The sequence below is a fragment of the Gopherus flavomarginatus genome, chromosome 2 (assembly GCF_025201925.1).
Source record: "Gopherus flavomarginatus isolate rGopFla2 chromosome 2, rGopFla2.mat.asm, whole genome shotgun sequence".
Classification (NCBI taxonomy): domain Eukaryota; kingdom Metazoa; phylum Chordata; order Testudines; family Testudinidae; genus Gopherus; species Gopherus flavomarginatus.
The window spans coordinates 19,173,118-19,191,399 of NC_066618.1; the positions used below are offsets into that span (position 1 = coordinate 19,173,118).

Genomic DNA, 18,282 nt, shown 5'->3' on the forward strand with positions numbered 1-18,282 from the left:
TAGATATTTAAGAGTAGGTTAGATAAATGTCTAACAGGGATGGTCTAGACAGTATTTGGTCCTGCCATGAGGGCAGGGGACTGGACACGATGACCTCTCGAGGTCCCTTCCGGTCCTAGAATCTATGAATCTATGAATATTGGCTTCCTTTTGATACTAGTGGGGAAGCACACTCTGCAGATTGATAATTGCTTCTTTCTCACCCCCTTTCAGTCACCAGGCACTCCCAATCCCTGCAGTTTCCTACTGCCTGCAATGGTGTTTGGCTTTTCATGGGCTATGCAGAGAGTGGGCAGCTCCATTCCAGCCCACAATAAGAAGTTTGATATAGTCTTGGACTATTTTGGCTTAATTCTGATCTTCTTTACACTGCTTTTACCCGGATGGAATTCCATTGATTTACATGAATTTGCTACTCTTGATTTTGGACTCGATCCTGTGAAGTGCTGAGTGCTTTCAACTCACTCTGAAGACAATGAGTGAGTGCTAAAGGGCTCAGTACCTCTCAGGAACGGACTGTCACAGGTGCTAGGCTCTCATGCAGTGAAGCACTAAAGTACCTGCTTAACTTTAAGCAAATGCCAAAGGCCATCTCTGTTTGGCAAAATACTTGAACAAGTGCTTACTTTAAGCATATGCTTAAATCTTATTGGGATTTAGATATACACTCAAGTGCTTTGCTGATTCAGGGCCTAACTGAAAGCATAACCAGGCCCTGGTATAGCAGGGAGAAGAGGAGAACATGCCCATACATTGATACTTATTTTTAAAAAATGAGTAAATAAGTGGACTATGTCAGAACTCAGGAGTCCCAATCAAACTTCCATTTGAAAGGGCTCCAGAGAGAGAGAGAGAAAGTACCGTGCAAACTGTGCCCTCGCTCTGTTTCTGTCATCTCTGAATATTTCATCGAACAAATTAGATTTTGCTATTAGATCTGTAAATGACAGTGGATGGCATTTGCCAGATGGTGTGTGTATTGTAACTGTCACATCATTATCGGTTTAAAATTGACGTATGGGAAGTCGGCTAATGAACATGCACTATATAATTTCCAGAATTCAACTCTGCAACGGTAGACATTAGCCACTTAGCACATTGTGTGTGGTAAAAAACAGTGAGGTTTAACAAATGTCCACATTTTTAACTAGGCTAATCTCTAAACTGATTTGTTCAACTTAGTTTAGAAGTCAACACTGAACGACATTACGTACTTCGTGCCTAAAATTATACATTTTTTTTTCTTAAAGACTTATACCTTGGCCATAACTAACATACATAATTATCAGGAATACTTAACTAAATTGTCAGGAATAAACTCTCGAACTGGATGGCTCTATTCAATATACTATGTCTACAATTTTTCCACTTGTAAAGAAAAACAATTAATAACTCTAATTCTTTAGGGTTGTGGATATATTTGTTTCAAATACTTTTATTTGATATTGCCATAAAATGAGAGCCTGGGTCGGCGCTTTGCTCAGCTTTATAAAATTTGTTTGGGAGGAGGGCAATAGAGTGAGAGAACACTCAAATAAAATAATACATAATATATGTATTGTTGTTAAAATACATAACTGGATTGTTTCTGTTTATCTATTGACTTCTCACAGTATTGCCAATGCTAGCACAAAGGTACAAAAAGAGAAATCAGAATATATATCATGTTTCTCACTTGCATTCTCTCCTTTGTGTAAGGGATATCTTTATTAGGAAGAGACTGATCCAGCTTTCACTGAAGCGAATTGAAAGACTCCCATTGTCCTCGGTGGAAATTTGATCAGGCCCTACTTGAATAGTACTTTAACTTATTTTCACTCTAAAGCCTTGGTTCAGTGATTGAGGGAGAAGCTTTATAAATCAATATGTTTAGTATGTCATTGTGTATCAGTAGCTGAAAAGCTGCACCACCCTCTTCAGTAATATTTAGCACTGTTTGAAATTGACTTTCTATTTAGCTTACTACCTACAAAACAAAATGACTAGTCTCTCTCCATGCTCTGTGATGATTCAGTTTCATTCTGAAACCATTTAGCTACCAAAGAATGAAGGAATCACTTAGTTAATGAAGCAAATTCGCTGTTAACAGGGACTGAAAATCAGACCAGCCATGTCAGTCAAACAGTACAATGAATAAACCTACTGCTTTCATTCATATCAGTGATGCACAAATGGCAAACTTGTCTGAAATGAAGACTGATATAAATTTGGCAACAGTATGTTTTCTCTATATCAGATCCTGATCTGATTTACACCAGTGTAATTGACATCAGAATCTGATCCACTTAATTTGATTAATTCTTTGTGTTCTCTGTGAAGAAAAAAAATACAACACTTTTGTGCTATTTTGTCCCTTTCTGCAATACATACAGTGCTGTAGTCCTCAAGAACATTAAATCTAGTATTTTCTGTGTCAAATGGCACATCATAGCCCATGTATTTTTATATTGCATGTAAAGAATTAGTGATAATCAGAAAACAATAAGTATTTTGCATGAAAATTTCAGAACAAAAAGTAAAAAATAGTTTTGTTTGGTTTTTCATAATTTTTCTTAGACTAGGTCTACACTTTTGCTGGCAGAGTAATGTTGGTTAGGGTGCAGGGTTTTGTGTTTTTTTTTAAGGACATAGCTGTAGCCCTTGTGTAGATGCAGAAGTGCTGGCATAAAAGTGCTTTTTTCCTGTATAGCTTATATTGATTACCAAACCAGTATAAGCTATGCTGGCAAAAGTTCTTTTCTGCTAGGATATGCTGCACCTACACGAGGAGGGTTTGCCAGCATGGCTGTACCAATATAGTTATACTGGTAAATCTTTTCTAGCATAGACCTGACCACAGAAATTTTCCAGTTTTTCAATGAAAAACTAAAAATGTTTGGTTTTCTGTTCCTGAACATTTTTTGTTTAGAAAATATTGTGGGTGCGTGAAGTTTTTGGGCACTGAATTGAGACACCTTAAAAGGGAAAGATTCTCCAAGGGCAGATGATGAGCACCATCTGAAAGTCAGGCCCCTCTGAAGGGCATTAAGTTGGCCACCCAAAATAATTTAGTAGCTTTTGAAAATCTTAGCCTGTCGGCTGGAATTCACCATCCTCTCCCCACAGTAGGGGACTAAGAAGCTGGACAACTCTGCAAGGTCTCCCTCATGGAGTTTCTCCCACATTATGACCTTAGCAGTGGGCAGGGTTTTCCCCCTATATGGAACACGCTACACTTCTACCCCAAGCACAAAGAGATCCTGAGTGATCTGCAGGAGACAAGACTCCTGTGTCTCCATAGCAACCTGGGTCCCAGGCAACCTATCCCAGAATATTTCCTGGCAGCTGAATTCCAGTAGAGCCATTCTACCAAGGGCCTCCTCTGGCCACAGCTGCCCCTGGAACACTCCAATGCAGGGAAAACAAAGAAACAATGGTGCTGCTGAATGGATATTTGGTTGTTGTTTTTTAATCTTGAACATGTACTTCAGGGCTTGACCCTACAAAGTGCCGATCACCTTGCAAATCGAAGGTCAGTTAATTTCAGTGGGTCTGCTCGTGTGCTTAAAACTAATCCCATCCCTAGGTGCATTGCTGGGTGGGTGCCAGAGGTTTCAGCACTTTGCAGGATCGAGCCCTTAGCTGTAGGATTGTTAAAGCGTATCTCCAGTTCACTTTCCACATGCTTACAGGCATGCAACTCAGAGTGTGCAGTGCTATGCAGATCACTTAACATTTGAAATTGTCAGCACAAGGGGAAATGCAGAAATGAGCCCCTTCCAGTGCCACCTTAAAGATATTGCTGGGATAAGGTTTCTGACAAGCCTTCAGCTGGGTTTCCCTACACAGCCAGATTTAAACATTGCAATCTCAGCAGGGTGCACAGCCACATAGCATGCGTGATTTGAATTGGAAATATACACTGTACTGCTTCTAGCAAAACCCTGCCACTAAGATTCGAGCCTGCACCAGCTGCAGGGAAGCGAGCAGTACTGACCAGAAACCTGGCACTGGAGCCAGTGCCACAGAAAGGTTCAGGATGAAAGGTGCTGCCAGGAGCACTTACTGTCTTTCCATAAAGCTAGCGTGTATTGTACTGCCAACCATAGCATGCATATAGGGTAGCTGGGAAGATGGCCAGCTCCCCTTGCTGCTGTGATCCACCCCTTGTTATTGTTCCCTTTTCCTATTGCCTGGGTGCAATAATGGGAGAAGACAAGGAACATAAGCAAGCCACTATCTCTGGGGTTAGGAAGAAACAGTTTATTCATTATGGGGTTTCTTCCTCATCAACACTGCTAGTGACAAGATATTGGGTTTGTTGGACTGCTGGTATGAACTGGTATGGTGGTTCCCACCTTTCTGCCCCTATCTCTGCCACTCCTCAATACACCTTTCCACACGACTACTCCAGCAACGAAGGGCAGGATTTAGACTTTACTGCCAGTTGTCCTGCAGAGTGACGGTCAGCTTCTCTGAGAAAATCACTCCCTGCAGCTGGCAGGTGTTGGTACAGCACCTAAGGACACTGGTTGTGGTCTTTTGGTGCTACCTCAATATAAATATTAAATAATACTCATCCTCTTTACATACTGGCTGATATCCCATTGCACAGTAGCTATGCACCACAGTTCTAGGGTGAACCTGTGACCTTTTGTATTATTGGAACCTACCTGGTGTTTGATTTAAAAAAACATACAGCATCTATGTAACCGCAACTATTAACCAGGGCACATAAAATGTAAATGTTTTGTGCATTGATGTTTGTGTGTCATTAGACTAAATTAAAAAGCATATGATTTAATTGTGTTTGTGCTAATTAAAATATTTACAGATTAGAGAGAAATGCATTTATTGTCCCATTGGGAAAGGGCCTTGAAACCTCACATGTCTTGGAGTCTACAGTGCTGTCATTTAGTCATAGACTGCTATGTATACCTGAGTGATTTGCTTTTTAGATTACTCTTCCGTGACACATAATTCTCAGGAGCCTCCAACTTCAAGGCATTCAAAAACAGGTTTATATGTACACATATATGTGTTTGTGTTTTAACCAAATGTCTTTCTTTCCCCTTCTTTTCAAGGGCCAAGAGTTCCAATTGTAACTGTTCACAACACGACAGATAAACAAAGTAAGTACTGGGCTGTATTTGGTATATCAGTCAGGCAACGTAATAAAATACGGTCATTCTCCCTTATTTTCAACAGGGAGTACGCAGACTTTGCCTATATGTGGGCCATACAGACATCTTAGCTGGAGCTGAAGGGTTGAAACTCATGTATATTATACCGAGCAGATTGCAAGGCAAGTGGTGTGCCTTCAGTAAAGCTCATTGTGCTAGATGCACAATGTGCATATTTTAATATTACCTTGTCCTCCCCTCCCCTGCTGTGTGTTTCATCTATCTGTTCAGGTTTTTGGAGCCTAGACTGAAAAGGGCTGACTTTCAGTAAGGGTTTGTACAGCCCCTCGAACAAGGAAGCCCTGGTTGCCGAGAGGAGTCCTAGACACTACTCTATATAGCAATACTAACAGATTGCTGTGGAAGTGTAGCCAGCAGAGACCACAAGTTGCATCAGACAGTGCTTATCTTTACTGTGGAATGTGGCCCAAAGCTTGAGCAACACCTCCTGGAACTGTAGTCTCCAGGGGTCACACGGCCATAGTAAAACTAAGCGCAACTACACCTGAGCTTCACGGGCAGTTCTTACTCCACATGAGCAAACTAACCAGGTTTCGGTGCACCATATCCAGTGGCTATTGGATTTGTTATTCTGCTGGTTGTCAGCTTTCAAGGAGTCATAAATAGTTGTAAGAGTTACTAAGGGGAATGATTTTCAAAGGCACAAAGGGCAGTTTGGGGCCCAACTCCTACCTAAAGCCAATGGGAGTTGGGACCCTAACTTCCATTTGTGCCTTTGAGAATCTCCTCCTGCGTTATTTATTCAAGTGGCATGTAGGTGGTTAACATTGTAGCTAAGTACTTACTTGGCCTCCATTACTGAGCACCTCACCACCATTAATGTATTTAACCTCACATCATCCCTGTGCGGTAGGGCACTGCCATTATCCCCATTTTACAGTTGGGGAACTGAGGCACTGAGAGGCTAAGTGACTTGCCCAGGTCACACAGGAAGTCTGCAGTGGAGCAAGGAACTGTATCCAGGTCTCCTGCATGCTAGGCTGTCACTCAAACCATTGCAGTTTAATTTCTGAAAGTTGCCTTCAGATAAATATTTCTAGAAATGTTATGTATATGTTCACTGATGAAGAACGAATTGGAAATACCAGTCATCATTAATATTGTAGAGTTGCATTAATCTGATACTACATCATCATGGAAAAGACATGTTTAACACCCAATTGATGGAGTGATAAAAGCCTTTACAATGGGTACCTACCAAGTGTATAGGAGGTTGGGGGGTGGGATTATCTAATGATTTGAGCACCCGGACTTGGACTTGGAGTTCTAGATTCTATTTGCAACTCTGCCATTAACTTATTATTTATTTGTGGTAGTGCCTCGGAGCTCCAGTCATGAAGCAGGACTCCATGGTACAAACACACAACAAAAAGTCCCTGCCCTCAGGAGCTTACAATCTGGGTGTAAGACAAGAGAAAACAGATAGATACAGAGTACAAGGAGCAATGTGACAATATTGTCTAAGGTTATTTCTACATTTACAGTTGTGTGCAGAGTACATACACTGCACACTCCCCCCCCCCCCCCGCCATAAATAGCCATGTAGATAGTGACCCACTGGTTAGACAAGTCATGACACACCTGAACCGTAGCATATACACCCTACGCAGCTCTTTACTTGCCCAAGCAGTTCCCCATCCACACTTGCTATTTTTTAGCAGTGTAGTGTCTTGCTGCTGGAGCTTTCCACATGCCCAAACCCTTCCCTGCTGTGTGTAGCTACATCCTGGAGTGTAGCTGCAGCCTGCTTTTCACTGTGATGTGTAGCTACATACTGGAATGTAGCTGCAGCCTGCTTTTCACTGCAGTGTGTAGCTACATCCTGGAGTGCAGCTGCAGCCTGCTTTTCACTGCGGTGTGTAGCTACGTACTGGAGTGCAGCTGCAGTCTGCTTTTCACTGCGGTGTGTAGCTACATCCTGGAGTGCAGCTGCAGCCTGCTTTTCACTGCGGTGTGTAGCTACATCCTGGAGTGCAGCTGCAGCCTGTTTTTCACTGCGGTGTGTAGCTACATCCTGGAGTGCAGCTGCAGCCTGCTTTTCACTGCAGTTTGTAGCTACATCCTGGAGTGCAGCTGCAGCCTGCTTTTCACTGCAATGTGTAGCTACGTACTGGAATGTAGATGCAGCCAGCTTTTCACTGCGGTGTGTAACTATATGCGCCCTACACCCTGCCACTAGTGTAGACAAGACCTAAGTAGACAAGACAGATACAGGGTGGGGGTAGAAACCACAACGAGAGTGAACCATGTGATGGCAGCAAATGTCATGTTAATTTCATGAATTTTCTTGGGGTGCTTACTTAGGAGGAGATCTACTAAATGGGAAGGAGGTGAGGGTGACAGGGCAGAGGAGGACAGAGTAGCAGGTGCAGGTGTGGTGGAGTAAGGTAAGCTGTGTGACCTTAGGCTTTCTGTTTTAGTCTCTCTATGCCTCTGTTTCCCTATCTGTGAAGTGGAGATAGTAATACTTGCCTGCCTCAGAGGCTGTGATAGTGAGAGTGGGCTAGATTCTACCATTATTTATGCCAATCTGAATCTGGAGTTACGTTATTTACAGGGTGCAACACCAGAGCAGCTCCCAGCACCCAGAGTGCACCAGTGAACCTGGCCCACAAACAGCTGCTGCATGAGGCTGAGTACCCTCATTTCCCATTGAAGGTTGTGGGAGCTGAATCTGTCAATGGCAAGAGAGTGGGTCAGGCCCAAGGAGTGCAGGGGCAGAGTGGGTGCAGAAATCCAACAGCCGGACGTCACAAAAGAAATGATTTGTGTTCCATCTTTCCAAATCATTTCTTTTGTGAGAGTGGCCTGACCCACTCTCTTGCCATGGACAGATTCAGCTCCCACAGCCTTCAATGGGAAATGAGGGTACTCAGCCTCATGCAGCAGCTGTATTTGTGGGCCAGGTTCATTGGTACACTCTGGGTGCTGGGAGCTGCTCTGGTGTTGCACCCTGTAAATAACATTACTCCTATTCAGACTGGCGTAAATAATGGTGTTCAGTGGGACAAAAGTGGGCGCTTGTTCCAAGCACAGAGAGTAACATGGAAGAAACGGTGAAGCCAAGGGTTTTGTTTTCAAATAACAAGCCTGGATGTGAGCAATCTTAGGGTATGTCTACACTTTGAGTTGGGGGTGTGATGCCTAGTTCGAGGAGACAAACGTGCGCTCGCTCTGCTCAACCTAGTGTAGCCAGGGTGATGCAAGCGGTGGGTGGGGCTAGCGTACTTTAGGTAGCTAACCCCTCCCACCATTCCCTCTGCTGTGGCTGCACTCTGTTTTTAGTGCACTAGCTTGATCAGAGCTAATGTGGGTATGTCCCCTTGATCATACTCCTCCAGCTCAAAGTGTAGATACATCCTAACATTATTTTTATGGACCTGATTCTGAACTCTTTGCTCAGGTAAATCTCCCATTGAAAACAGGATCAGGCCTGATGCCGTATCATGATGTGTAAAGAAAAACACAAGGCTCCCATCTGTTGTTTAAATGTCGTGTGGGTGATTTCATTCTTCCTGCTCTCTCGGTGCGCTTTGCTGATGATGTGCCATTGAACTATTTCTCCCTAAACCCCACCAAAAGAGTCTTGTACATAAGCAGAGCCGGCAGGGCACAGCCACAGATGTGTATCTGCATTATTTAAAATCTCTTCCTGTAAGAATGCAGTTGTGACTGGGTAAAGTTTTGACTAGAGAAGGCATGTAGTTTAGATTCATATGGGTGTTTGGGGGGAAAACGCAAATAAAATCAAGATTTGCCTTTCATATGGTTTAACGGAAATATAAGAGGGTGAATCAGAGTAGAAAATGTCCAATTTTATGTATATTGCAACTTTTGTTGTTAAGCCATCAGCACTAAGTAGAATAGTGTGCTTCATTTGGGAGATTGCCAAGGAAGATATATTGTACACTGTAACAGGGTCCTATGCCTTCTGAGAGCCACCACATGGCCTGCCTCAGTTTCCCCTCTTGTTTTTTCAAATAACTCCGACTTCTCTCTGTTCAGTAATACCCCTCCTTTGGGCCTGGTTTTACTGGCAAAAAAGCTAAAAACAACACAAAAAGCCTTCTCTCCCCCGCCCTTCTTAAACTGGGTACAACTCTTCCTTTCTGGGGTACTGTCTCAAAACTCCCCTGCTGTCTCATGACCCTCCCTGCAAAGAACCTGAGCTCAGGTCTTCCTGCCTGGAAACTTACCTGGTGTCTCAGGGACTTCTCTGCTTTAGCAGGCCATTCCCAGCCCTTCCTAGCTGGAGCAACTCCCCTTGTCTCTGGATCTTCCCTGCAGGAGCATCTCTCACTTTCCACTACAGTTTCCTCTTCCTGTTTCCTGCTCTCCTCTGGCTCTTTGTAGAGCCCTCTGTCAGACCCCATTGAGAGGCTGTTAAAGAGGCACAGGGGGACTGGACCAGTTCTCTCTTAAAGGGCCCAATCCACCTGTGACGTACATTTAACCATAATTTATTCCCCTTCCCCATCTCCAATTAACTGTTTACAATTAAAAGTTTTCTTTATGATGAAATTCAGACAGAAACAGACAGGCACAGAAATCAGCAGCATCCGTAGGAGTAGTTACGTGCATGAGACACAACATGCCTCCCATTTCTGAGAGCCTTGGCAAAAACAGAGCACAGGACTGGGATTCAGAACACTTGGGTTCTATTCCTAGCTCTGCCACTGGCCTGCTGGCAGACCTGGGGCAAGTCCCATCACCTCCCTATGCCTCAATTTCCTCATATGAAAGGTTGGGCTAGCGATACTGACCTCCTTTGTAAAATGTATTGAAATTCTGGATGAAAAGTGCTCGGTAAGAGCTAGGTGGTGCACTTCTCACTGGCGCATTCCTGGAGGAATAGTACAGACGCAAGCAGCAGGAGCTAACCAGGAGCAGATCACCCCTTCCTGCAAGAAGCACCTGGGGTGGGGAACAGAAACTCCATGAGGTTTCCCCAGATCATTGTGCCTGATAGGGAGGGTTTGTCCCACATGGAATGGACAGAAGGGTTCTGCCTTACCCTGCAGATCCCCCAGGATCTGTGCTGATCGCCACCAGCACAGCACCACCCACCCCCTCTAGCTCAGTTGGATACCCTGGAACCTTCAAAGGACCCTTTCTGGAAACCATCCTTAATGGGTGCTTCCCATCTTGGCTACCATCAAACCAGCTTTAAAGGAGGATTGTCAGTATGGACTGAGCTGTGTAAAAAAGTTATTCCGGCCTGGGCCTGCATTTGTTTTTCTGCACATGTATTGCTGGTTTCAGCAATGGACATGGCAGAATGGTGTAACTATCCCCTGGCCTGTGGAACTCCCTCTCTGGGATCCAGGGCAGAGCAGATGGAAACAGTGCCATGGAGGCAGGACAGATCCAAGTACAGAAGGAATTCCCAATGTGTGGAGCTGGGCCCTGGGGAAAATGCAGCTTTTGCAACGCATAAATACCAACTGTACTTATTGTTAGATACTAGATGCTAAAACAGTCAAAGAGGCTCAGAAAATACCTCTTTACATTTCAGGTTAATAATATTGAGAACATATTGCAAACCTGCTGTTTCTTTAACCTTAACACACTGTATAAGTATCTACTAGCATCTCAGCCTCTCTGTGCTCTCTACAGCTATAATGATGCATCCACCCATTTTGTCCCTGATGGAGGGTTTGGCCTGACCCCTTTGCACTAGTTTGTCAGGAGTCGTCCCACTACAGTCAGTGGAGTTACACTGGTGTAAATCTGAAGCAACTGGCCATAGAAAAAGCCAAACTTTAGCTAAGGCAATCCCTGTGTTTCTGCAGGCTACCCAGTCCTAGGATGCTACAGCATTAGGCTGTCAGAAACATTTCCACAAGTCAGGGATTGCTTCCTAACTCTGGGAACTGCAATTACAAGGAGGCTATGTGAGCTCATCATTAGTGAGTAATAGTATTGCTGACCTCACCCTCATGCCTGCTGTATAGTTTTTATGCAACTCGTACAGTACTGTTTGGTCACTGTTAAGCCTAGGCCAGTTTTTCATGTTGTTTCTTACAGAAGAGGTTAGGGGTGGACCACCTCTCGGGGCTGGTCCACACTACAGGGGGGAGGGAAATCGATCTTAGATACGCAACTTCAGCTACGTGAATAACGTAGCTGAAGTCGAATATCTAAGATCGGATTACTCACCTGTCCACACCGCGCGGGATCGATGTCCGCGGCTCTCCCTGTCGATTCCGGAACTCCGTTGGGGTTGATGGAGTTCCGGAATCGATATAAGCGCGCTCGGGGATCGATATATCGTGTCTAGATGAGACACAATATATCGATCCCTGAGCAATTGATTTTAACCCGCCGATACGGCGGGTAGTCTGGACGTAGCCTAGGAGAGGGGGATCTTCTGGAATAAGCTTCTTTATTTTACATTTTAAGTAACTGAGAAAATGGCCTGCTTTGCATCTGCTTATTTTACATTTCGATCAGTGTCGATGAGGCTGGGCACATGACTAAAGCAGTCCAGGTTTGGCCCTGATTTTGGACTTTTGCATAGAGCGAGTTAATGTTTGGACATTCATGAGTCTTTTTGTAGCTGTTTTTTTCTCTCCATTTTCGTTTTATGTAGATATTTTGATTTTCCCATGGCTATAGATGTGACTGCGTATAACAGCATATACCTTATAGTGCTCTCATGATATTGAAAACAGGATCATAAACGACTGTTTTGTGTATAGTGTGAGAGCTATCATGGAATGTAACAAGCAGATAAAATGCTTGACAGAAGTGGCATAAAACATACTGAGAATGTTGCTGTATATTGAAAGTTGTAGGTGTACAGTATTTATTGCATAGGTAATTCGATAGAGGCATGCACAAAACTCATCCTGTTCGCTAGAATGCATGATTTCTACATTTGATTAGCATTTTCCCAGGTTCTTCATTTTCTACCATTTTGTTGCTCCTAAATAAAGGAGACAATTATGACAGTCGAATTTACTCATTAATTTGAGGCCATTACTCGATAAAGGGAGTTTGTCTCAGTACTCTGCAGTAATCTGATGAGAATGAGTCACGCCAAATATTATAGAGTGCTTACATTTAATTAAGCACTGACCATTTGTACTTCACAGACGGGGCTTCCCTGTAGTCCTAAAGCAGAAAAGAAAGTCCTTTAGGAGATGTGCCAATCTTTTCTTATTTCCTTCGCTCTGTTCCTGCCTTTCTTGGATGCAATTATATGAACAAATAAAATGGGTTTACTGAACTCCCCTGTGTGGCAGACCTCTTGCTGCTGATAAAGCTAGTTGTGTGGGCCATAATTAAATGAGAATCCTAATGTTTAACTAAACTTAATAGTCTGTTGCTTTGGAGCTTTTGTGGGAGTTATGAATTCAATAGAGATGATCCAGGCTTTTCAGAAACATGTTGAATAGTCATTGAACCATTATAGCCACTTGCTGAAAGAGCTGTGAAATGTATTAACTAGTAACAGCATGTTTTTGTGCTGTGCCTGCTCTTCTATTCACTGGAGATGGGCATGACTAAATGTGATTCAGAACATGATTATGAACTACCTACAGTATTATATTTTCAGGAAGGCCTGAGGGAGAAGTATCCATAGGCATAAGTGTCATTAAAGTGCAGTTATAGTCAATAAAATGTGTAATTGGTGTTGGGAGTTCCACATTATATTTTACTCAGTGTCTTCCAGATCAAATAGACCATATTTATTATCATTTCATAGGGAAAACATTTTCTGGGTCAGACACTCAGCTTAAAGAAGACAAAGTATTTGTAGGGCCAGATTTCAAGAGGGATGGGGTCAGAAGGATGGGCCTCTGCTGGAGAAGGTCCTTGTATGTCGAAGCTGAGCCCTAACTACACACCGATGAAGTTCATGAATCAAGCCTGCCTCAGCCAGACTCTCGCTACGAGAATCAAAAGGCACTGACCCTTGTCAGAATCCACTGTATCAAGGAAAGGAGGGAAGGTATCAACTGGCTCCCTGCACCCAGGACACAGAAAAGTTACCAGGATATTAGGGTCCAGGCATGTGGTGCAGAATCTGGGAACCTGGGAGTTACAGCTGGGCTTGAAGAGACTGATAGAAGGAGGCTAGGGGGCAGGCAAGTACTTGGTTGAAGGCCTGCTGGTGCAGGGACCACTCCTCTGACAGAGTCATTTCTGGCACAGCCAGTCCATTGGAAGATTCAGAGAGCTGGGTACATGCAGGGCTTTGAAGGACCCCAGAGGAAGAGGACATTGGATTCTCCTTGGAATGGAACATTCTAGTCCTGCCTTGATGATTCAGGTTGGCCACCATGGTTGTGTTGTCCAATGTGATCAGGATTTGGCTGAGGAAGGAACTGGAGACACAATCTCCAACAGCCTTGAGCTCCAGGGAGTTGCTGTGGCACTTCGTTTCCAATGGCCTGACTCTGATGAGTTGTTAGATGCTAGAGGTCTTGAAGTAGGGCAAGGCCTGTCCAGCCTTCACTTGCTGAAGGGAATGAATTAGGCCTTTTCTGTCAAGAGGGAAGAGAACAAATCTTGCCAGAAAGGCTAAGAATGGAACCTGGCCTGCAGCAAAATCATGCATGATCAGATACAGTTGCTCCATGTTGGGATGTGTCTCCTGGCCTCCTCTCCACATAGCACACGTTGATGCTGAGAACCCTCAGAGCTCTTCAGCCAAGCAGCAGCTCCAGATCCATTGTTAAGCTGTTTTGGAGAGAAGTCGCTCAGCTGCTGGCCTCCTGCCTGGAAGGGAGGGGCCAGCTGGAGATGAACCACCCTATGAGTGCAGCCTGGGAAGAAGGGAAGGGAGTGCCACCTGGAGACCAGCTGATCAGGAGAAGGGAACAGCTCAGCAGGGGGCAGTGGAACAGCCGAGAGGAAGATGTCACCCTAGGCAACTGCATGATATCCGTAAAAGATAGAGCCAGTCATGGCACCAAGCACCCATGAATCCAATCAAAGTGGGAGCCACATGGGCTCAGCCCTCAAGTTGAGTTGGAAATCTAGGAACTGGGACACTCAAGTTTGGTGGAACACTTGAAAATGTAAGGCTTAGGCCTTCACCACTAGATTCCTCCATACCACAAGCACTGTCTGTCTGTGTTGTCTCTGTGCATGGCTGGCTGGCTGGCTGATACAGAGCATAGTGCTGGTCCAAGGGAGATGTTTAGAATGTGAACCAACTCTGCTGCAGTTTGCAGAGCTGTGTAGTAAACAATGAATGATGTTCTGTTTAGAGCTTTCATTGACTCTTAATTGTTTCATATTGATTCCACATGCCTGGAGAGCTCTCGAACAGAATATCTTCCCCTAGAGTGAAAATCTCAACGAATATACATTTGTGCCAAAAAAATCCTCTTCTCCCATTCCATTTGAACTGTAGAGTGAGCTCTTAAAACGCATCGATTCCACTTTAATCTTCTGTTGCTTTGTCTGAGGCGAAAACACTGTTACAGCATCTAGACCAGGGGTTGGCAACCTTTCAGAAGTGGTGTGCTGAGTCTTCATTTATTCACTCTAATTTAAGGTTTTGCGTGCCGGTAATACATTCTAACTTTTTTAGAAGGTCTCTTTCTATAAGTCTATAATATATAACTAAACTATTGCTGTATGTAAAGTAAATAAGGTTTTTAAAATGTTTAAAAAGCTTCATTTAAAATTAAATTAAAATGCAGAGCCCCCCAGACCAGTGACCCAGGACCGGGCAGTGAGAGTGCCGCTGAAAATCAGCTTGCGTGCCGCAGGTTGCCTACCCCGATCTAGACTTAGAAGGCTAGATCCTCAGCTGGTGTAAATCCACTTAGTTCTATTGATTCCAGTGGATGCCAGTTGATATCACCTCTTGATCTGGGGCAAAGGTGTTTTTTTCCCCCTCTGGGATAATAGAGCCCATAATAATTCTTTGAATCTGGAGCATATTTCAGGAATATTTTAGCTGTGCATCTCTCATCATAGACTTCAGAGGGGACAGAGTGTTTAGAAGTAAAATATTTGTTTTAAAAATATTAGGGGCCTGGGTAAAATGTTAAATTGTCCGTGCATAACTCCAAAGGGTTTGTGTGTTTTTTGTCCTTATTCTTTCAGAAATTTTTGAGCTGGAGGTAAATGAAAATGTGCAGCTGACTGTAAATGATAGGCAAATGCCTAAAGTGGAGTACATGGAAATCAAGATAGATGATTACAGTAAGTATCTCTTTTCGCCTTATGCTATTATTGTTGTGAAATAATCATCTCAACTGGATTGGTGGGAGGAAAAATTATCGTTGCTCTCCGTGACATCGTCCAATTTGGGAGGCACTTAGCTGGGAAATGCTACATAGAAGGAAGTTATTCTGGAGACAGGAGTTGATGAGGATGGAGGAGACAGAAAGAGAAAAGGATAAAAATTATATAAAAAAAGTAATTGACCCTAGGAGATGACATGATGTGGATCACCTGTTCATTACAGGGCGTGTTCGCTGTAACATGACTGGTTTATTAGTTAAAACAGGTTTGAAATTGAATATTATATGTGCTTATTAGCTACAACTGTGGCAGTCTCTCAGTACAGAGCAGTAAACTGGTGATTACTGCTTGATTCACTGCAATCAGGAGACATGCATGTAAGAGATTTTCAGTATCAGTGATTTAAAATTTGTCATGAAACCCATGTAATTTGATAGAGGTTGGAAAAAACAGCTGTACAAGAAAAGGAAAGACAAAAGCAAAGGAAGATCTTATTTGCAGCAGGAAAGAATGAAACTTGGAGCAGTTTAAAAATGCAGCTAGTTCTCTTTTGTGCCACTCCTCAATTAAATATTCTCTCCATAGCTGTGTGCAAAAGAGGTGAGATGAAAGGAAGGGGTGGGGACAGAGATACAAACAAATAAACGTAATATAGACAAAGTTAGGGTCAGATAGTTCAAATATTTTCCACCAGCCTCCTTAGCTGCACCTGCAACATTTTTAAGAGTATCTGTTTTGTTACAGGGAAACTCCATGTTTGAAATCCCAAAATATGTGATGGCTCCCACAGATCCTAATTTCTTCATGGCATTTGTGTGGCTATACTTGACAATTTGGAAGCAGTTAAGGAAATAGGGCTGAAAACATGTTCCTTGACATTTTCCCTGTGATGGGATTGGTCATGGTAGAGATTTCCTTCAAATGCAGAGTACTATAATAGAAAACATCCATTCAGATACGACATAGAATGCCACTTACACAGAAAGGAATGAGAGACACTGTGTTACTGCGTAATCTGGACCAGTGAGTGGTGTTATAAAACATGAGGCCAAAAGCTATTTGAACACTGCAGTAATTACCTAAAATGCTCTGCCTCAAACATTGATATTATGAAGAGAAATTGATGCATAGAAATAAGGAAAACAGAGCTGTGCATTTCCTGAACATTATGGGCAAAGATAGAACATCAGTGACAGCCTATCATTAAGATCCAACTCTATCCAGGCCACATGAGCCATTTCATAATTATATTTTGAATTTACTATAAATAACTGAAGAACTGCTCCTAACATTATTAACTGCAGTTGTTGGTGAAAGTATCTTCTGCTGATCTTAAGTAGCCTGTTTTTTTGTTTGTAATAAATACAAGCTGGCTGTATTTTTTCATGTGCCTTCACCTTGTATCCAAAATCTGCCCTAAAGGTGACCCAGTAACTGGAGCAGTGTGTGCCATGTTTTACGTATATTTAAAGTCAAATGGCTGTCTCTCTGACTGTCCCTGGGCCATTGATCCAATCTGCAGTCCATTAGCATTCAGATGGAATAAGTAATTAGACTGAGTGTCAGAAAATGATTGCAAAACAAACCACTTAAACCTAGTGGTTAATCTGTATATTAATTGTATTGAAAGCCCTGCTAATACTGATTTAATTGCCATGCCTTTGGTAATCTGGATTATAGTTAATATTTTAAAAACAAATGCTGTCTCATTAATGCAGAAAGCATTTGTGTGGGAGCACTGTCATATACCGGTTGGTGTCAAGAAGAGCATCTCAAAGTACTTAAATGAAGTTTTGGGGGTTATCATAGCACAACTGGGGCCTAACTCAGATGTCACATACAATCAGATTTTATACCAGTGTAACTCTGTCGACTTAGAGTTACTCCTGATTTGTATTATACAAGAGGAAGTGAGATCAAATCAGGCCCCTGGAATTTAGGATTAAGAGGCAAATCCATCCCCTAATTGTCTTGAAGCCCCTAAAGCAGAAAAATTCTGCCTGTCACATCATCAACCATGTTTTAATTGGTAACTGTACCTTACATTCCTGTTGTCTTAAGCTATTGTTACCCTCCCTTTCTCTGCCTCCCCAAAATATTGATTCTTGGCAGTGTCACTCATCCAGCTGCCTAAAGGGAAAATACTAGCTATTGCCAGATGTTAATTGCCTGTTGTGTAAGTGATGCATGACTAAATAGCTCACTCTAGGTTTAGATTTCTTGTCGCCTCAGCTATTACGATCTGGATCTTATCCTTGATTACATCTGTGTTTTTAGGGTTTTATTTACCAGAGCATCTTATGAAATGTTGCTTTATTTCTGTTGATAAGTGGCCACAACATTGTAAAAATCTGTGATAGTTATCTCAACATTCCCATATTAAATCCTTGTTGTTGTTTGTTACTTTTGCCTAGAATTGCCAATGCAAATCTTAAAGCCAGCAACCTTTGCGGACACCATACACTATCCTTTGCTACTGGTTGTGTAAGTTTTCTTATTTTTATTTGTAATCTGTAATTCTTATTTTTACTTGTAAACACCTAAAAGCAACCAAGATCAGTGCCACAGTATGCTAGGTGCTATACAAATGGAGGATAAAAGATGATCCATGCACAGAAGAATTTACTATTCAAGGCTCCTATTCTGTGAAGAATTACACACATGCTTAATTGTACACACTCTGCGTATTGCCATTGACTTAGGGGAAAACTTATTGCATTTTTAAGAGATCTCTTACACTTAGCCAAGTGCAACGTTGGGTACCAACCACACACAATACTCCCTTCACACTATGCCAACTTCTTTAGGGCTCATTTACATTGGCAGTGTTACATTGGCGCTTTAATGTGGCTTGTGTAGTCGCTCTAAAAAACCCACCTCCATGAGGGAC

General features: G+C 42.8%; 1 protein-coding gene across 5 annotated transcripts in view; it reads left to right on the forward strand.

Annotated features, from left to right (window-relative positions):
• DPP6 (dipeptidyl peptidase like 6) overlaps positions 1 to 18,282 on the forward strand; it is a 792,069-nt gene that overhangs the window by 755,606 nt on the left and 18,181 nt on the right. For all 5 annotated transcript variants that reach the window (XM_050940410.1, XM_050940409.1, XM_050940406.1 and 2 more), the window contains 3 exons: positions 5,064 to 5,111; positions 15,252 to 15,350; positions 17,807 to 17,876. In XM_050940410.1, coding sequence (XP_050796367.1) covers positions 5,064 to 5,111; positions 15,252 to 15,350; positions 17,807 to 17,876 — 217 coding nt within the window. The remainder of the gene's footprint in view (positions 1 to 5,063; positions 5,112 to 15,251; positions 15,351 to 17,806; positions 17,877 to 18,282) is intronic.